General features: G+C 49.1%; 1 protein-coding gene across 1 annotated transcript in view; it reads right to left on the bottom strand.

Annotated features, from left to right (window-relative positions):
- The window catches only part of LOC104514944 (metastasis-associated protein MTA1-like), a gene marked incomplete at its 5' end in the record, with an annotated part of 48,568 nt that extends 45,505 nt beyond the window's left edge, over nt 1–3,063 (bottom strand). Inside the window, 2 exons of the mRNA XM_010158759.1 lie at nt 2,077–2,164; nt 2,934–3,063. Of these exons, the coding sequence (XP_010157061.1) occupies nt 2,077–2,164; nt 2,934–3,063 (218 nt within the window). The remainder of the gene's footprint in view (nt 1–2,076; nt 2,165–2,933) is intronic.
- Between the last annotated feature and the right edge of the window lie 2,073 nt (nt 3,064–5,136).

The raw sequence follows: 5,136 nt of genomic DNA, 5'->3' as shown, positions 1-5,136 counted from the left end.
CTACTGCAACACTTTCTTACACAGTAAATAATTACAGCAGAAACTCATTAGTTCTTGTTAACAACAGACAGTCCAACAGACCAAATTTGGTTTTACAAGTGGAGAGAAGGAATCATACCAGACTTTAAAGCCAGGCCTCTTTGTATATTAGATCTATGGCAGTGAGCTCCAAGATACTAAAGACCGAGAACAGTAATAATCTTAGAAAAGCACCTTTCCCAACAGTTCCAGTTATCTCAACCTCATGGGAAGCTCCAGCAAAGCAGCCGAAGGGCTCGGTCAGTTACCTCTTTGGGGATTTAAAACAATAATGATCTTGCAAAGCAACAACATAGAGTGTAAAACACTCGGTGCAGAAGTAACACTGACCTAAGAGGTTACTCGTTGCCAGAAACGTGCGGAACTACAAGGAGGTGACCTACAACAGTTCGTGCCAACACTCTGAAGTGACCCCAAACCGCTCAGGAGTCGTTTATAAATCAGAGTACGGGCAGTAACACCAACCACCTTTTCTTGTCCTACTGAGGACAGATTAAATACTCTTTATTTATTTAAAGCTAGGATGTTTAAATATCAAAAGTTGCTTGAAAAACAGGAACTAGATGCAAGCGAAAGGAAAATCTCTTACATGCACCCCAAATCTCACTAGTTAAACGACCAGAGATGTTTAAGGAGGTTCAAAGTCCCTTTTCCACAATCTCTTATCAAGTGTCTTTTATTCACCGTCACTGAAAGGCAAAACACAAGGGGTAAACTGGCACTCAGGCGCTGCTGAGGCTTGGCTCGGCTGCCCACCAAACCACCAGCAGCCCCCACTGCGGGCAAACCGTGTCCCCCAACTGGGAACCGCTTAAACTCACAAACCCAGCAGAAAACAGTCTCCGTCACCACAATGCCTTTCCAACAGGCCAGCAACAGCAACCTGGCCGAAGAGACATCCAAGAGAAATGAGAAGAGGCAGTAGGTGAGCATCACCCTGCTGGGACAAGGAGGGGGGAAGCCAGATTTCCTCCGCCACCACCACCCCTGAGGCAGAGCAAGCTTAGTGTTTTCACTCCATTATGCCAGCTGCAAACAGCTTTACAGCTACTAGAAATCCATGGTGTTATCGATGCCATTGTTATAGGTCTAGCCCCCCAAACACACCTAAGCTGCCTGACAACACTCCCCATCATGTGATGTTTCCCAGTTAAAGGCTAATGAACAGTGAAGCAGTGCAATATGGGGGAGAGAGGGAAGGAAAGGAAGTAAAACACAAGAAGATCAACTTGTATAACAATGAAAGGAAAAGATGAAGAAACCCACTGCCTGGCTGTTGGTGAAAAGCGGTAAGATAGAAGCCATCCTATATTTATTAGGGCTAATGGCTGCAGACACCTGTTAGTAAATTGCAAGAATAAGCTCATATTTATTATCTTTACTGGTTATTTACTACCTCTCACAGCTGAAGTTACCTTCAAACACTCCACTTCTGCTGCAAGTTAACAAACAAAAACCCCAAACTCCAAACCAAAAAACTCTACTAACTCCTTCTGCCACCCAAAATACAGACACACTGATAAAGCAAGGGGGAGGGAGAGGGTTTACACACCGCCCTGAAGTCATCTGAATTACATGCTCAGGACCTGGACTCAACAGCACGTCCTGTGCAAGCTTACTGACATCATCGTGATGTCAGGAGGACCAACGCAGCAGCCGGCTCACAGCAGTACAGTTGGGAACTACACACTGCCAGGAGAGTCTGGATGCCAAACGGGGGTACGTAACAGGATGGGGGGCAGGTCAAACCGCAGTCCCCAGCGATGCACTAATAACACCCAATAATAACGGAGAGGTGATGTCATGCTGCCATTCTTAAAAACTTTGGGGATGGTTATGCCGAGATGAGAAGCATGATGGGCAGGCATGCCAATACCGGCTCTCACTTCGCAAGCAGGAACGACCCCACCAAATCAGTCGTGAAGCTTCAGTCTCCAGTGCGCTGGAATAAAGCTGCTGGGACCTCGGGAACCCACGCCAGGCACTGTGCAGTCATCATCTCACTTTCTTTAAATGCGTGAGGTGCGCTTGGCTGACCTGCGATCGTATCGTCCAACGCCATCCAAACACACCTCAAACGCACCACAGGCTCAAACAAGGGGATAATTTTGTAGCCTCGAACGCTCTAAAACAAGAGGGTAACTCTTAAAGTCGAGAATACAGAAAAAAACCTTTCATCTGAAATCATATACTGACATTTGTCTCAACAAAAGTGTTGGCTTCAGTAGTTCTTCCTCCATCCTTCCTCTCTTTTCTGTCCCCATCCCCTTGTTCCCAGCCCTCCCACTGAGCCCCTTCAGCTGTTCACACAGTCCCACAGTGAACCAGATCGGGTAGCTGATGCAGATTAAAAATAATCCAGGAAAAAACAAAGAGTGAGGAGGAGGGAAGGTGGAAAAAAAATTGAAGTTCCTCAAATCAGCATAAGATGGAAGTGCAAAAATCATTGATTCGCTGCGTGAAGGGAATGTCACAGGGGCGTGAACCTACAGCAGGGCTCGAGCAATTACGGCCGTCAAGGCATACCCGTCGTACTACAGCTAAACTCTCCCCGAGAAGGTGGAGACAGAATCGCTGTTGGAAAGTCTCTTGATACCCAGATGACCTGTTCTCTTCCAGGCAGCTGACACAGCACTCTCCTGAAAGCGGAGCCTGGCACTAGCTAGAACAATGAACATCTCTCTCCCACATGCATTTTTTTCATCAGCGGCCCCAAATTCCAGCTCAGAGGTCCCAAGCTTCTCAGATCTGGTGTTTATCCAACATTCCCATACGGTCTGTGATCGTGCGGACTGCCAGTCCACTCGGTGAAGCGGCGGGGGGTGGGCCAGCCTGCCACGACTCCTTCCAAGCAAACGCAGTCCATCACGCTGCCGTTTATTTCATGGCTGTACGGCAGCTGCTAAGAAAATCTTCACTTCTGCCAGGCTGGAGGCAGGCGATTTCAGCGCTTCCTTGAAGCTCAGCATTAAGATCCCATGCATTCCCATGCTTCTTTCCCAGAAGCGAACCATGTACTGTTTTCTGAAAACAAAAATTCATGGCGTTTCACAATTAGGCCAGAAGGGATGCCCATCCTTTCTGCGTCAAGGTTTGCTTCTAGGAGCGTTATGGATCTAGAGCGAGCAAGCTGCTTTTAGCAGCTGTTGGGTCTGGAGTTCACACAACACAATTCGGTAGCCACAAGAATAATAAGAGATCATCCGCTGGATGTTTTGTCTTCCAGTGGGAAGCGTATGAAATGACTATGCACAAATCCCATTCAGGATTTAATCCTGCCCTGGAGTTCACACACAACTTCAGTGCACAAAACCATTAATGGAGACACCAGCACCCGAGGTCAAACACAATTCGATCGTACGAACTCCTCAGAGCGCTCCTACAGAACCAGCTGCATCCATCCATATGTTGATCTCGGTAACATGTCAAATCAAGACTTCATCCATATGTACAACAACAGAGCACTATAACCTTGGCTATCAGCCAGCTGCCTTGCCCTCTGCCCAGAAAGGTTACGGAGCAAATCCTGGACACCATTTCCAACAACGGGAAGGACAGGAGGGTGACTGAGACCAGCCAAAATGAACATACCAAAGGCAAATCACACCTGACTCTTCTCTGGGATAAGAGACTGACTGAGGGGAGAGCAGGGGGCGCTGTACCCTTGACTTGGTGTCAAAAGCCATGCCAGTCTTCAAACCCAAGTGCCAAGGTGTGGCCTGGATAACCAGACAATAAAGGTGGGAGAAACCTGGCTGGAACACAAAAAGGATCAACCTTCCCCTGGCTTCAAGTTCCTAATGGCACCCCTTGAGGGCCAGCCCTGCATAGAGATATTTTAACGACCCGGACAGAGATGAGAGTACACTCTCTAGGAGTGGTGTGCAGATGGAGCCAGGCTCTTCTCAGAGATGCACAGGGATAGGATGAGGGGACCAGCCAGAACATGAGAAAACCCAACCAGGCACAAGGAAACAAGTATTTGCCATGACCATGATCAAACACTGGACAGGGTCCAAAGAAAAGGCAGCACCGCCATCCTTAGAGGTCCCCAGAGCCGGGTTGGCCACAGAGCACCCTGCTCCAACAGGACAGCTTCAGGCAGGAGGTTGGCCTAGAGATCTCCAGAAGTGCCTTCCCACCACCCATGGGGTACACGGTGCAGATTCTCCCACGCATATCCTAGAGACGACATTCCACACACAAGACCGGCGCCTGTAACATTCAACGCCAAACACTAATTTCCGGGAAACAATCCGCTGGTCACACCAGGAAGCGAGCCGTAAATTTCCACAGCTCACCTTGCCCTTCATCCTTCTACTCTCAGCATCTCCAAACCGACATCACGCTGCACGCGCACAACCAGCTTGTAAGCAACCCAAGAAAGAAAACCAGGACAGCCTAGAGGCACACCTCATCCCCCCACGAAACCAAGCACAACGAGGAAAAAAGTACAGACGTGACAAAAGAAGTGACGTTTTTCAGAGCACAAAGTAAGGGTAGCCCAGGAGAGCGGAAAGAACAGAAAGAAGTTGTTGATGGAAAGCAGCCAGAAAGGATGGCTTGGCCACCTTCGCTGTATTTTTTGTCCCCTTGTTTACTTTACAACGGTTTTACCGAACTCCACACGAAACGGGGCATTTCGAAAAGGAAGGGAACCCTGCAAAAACATCTTCCCGCACAGCTTAGGGGACTGGGGAGATGGCAGCTCCACCGACCAGCTTTTCTGAAGGAAAATGGCTGAGCACGAATCCACGCCAGACCACCCTCAGTTTATATTCCATAACATGCAATCCCAAAGCCTGTTGCCTCTCCTTTCTCTTCACGTGAGTCAAAACAAAGGACGATCAGGCAGGAGCACAACCCCGAAGAGCAGGCTAATGGGAATCCACGCAACAGCAAGAGTGGAAGGGGGAGGCCAAGACCAGCGGGACGTGCCCCACTCGAGTTGTCCTCGTGTGTCGTGTCCCCCCCATCTACCAGCAGCCTCCCCCCATCTTTGTGCTCCTTATCTCAGCAACTCCTCCTTGGTGCCCACCCCCACAACCTCGCATGACCCCCATCCCAGCAGCCACCCGCCTTCACTCCACCCCAGGC

This window comes from Eurypyga helias, unplaced genomic scaffold (genome assembly GCF_000690775.1).
Source record: "Eurypyga helias isolate BGI_N326 unplaced genomic scaffold, ASM69077v1 scaffold6459, whole genome shotgun sequence".
NCBI classification, from domain to species: Eukaryota; Metazoa; Chordata; class Aves; order Eurypygiformes; family Eurypygidae; genus Eurypyga; species Eurypyga helias.
The sequence above is the reverse complement of the archived record's forward strand: the minus strand, read 5'-3'. Positions and strand labels throughout refer to the sequence as shown.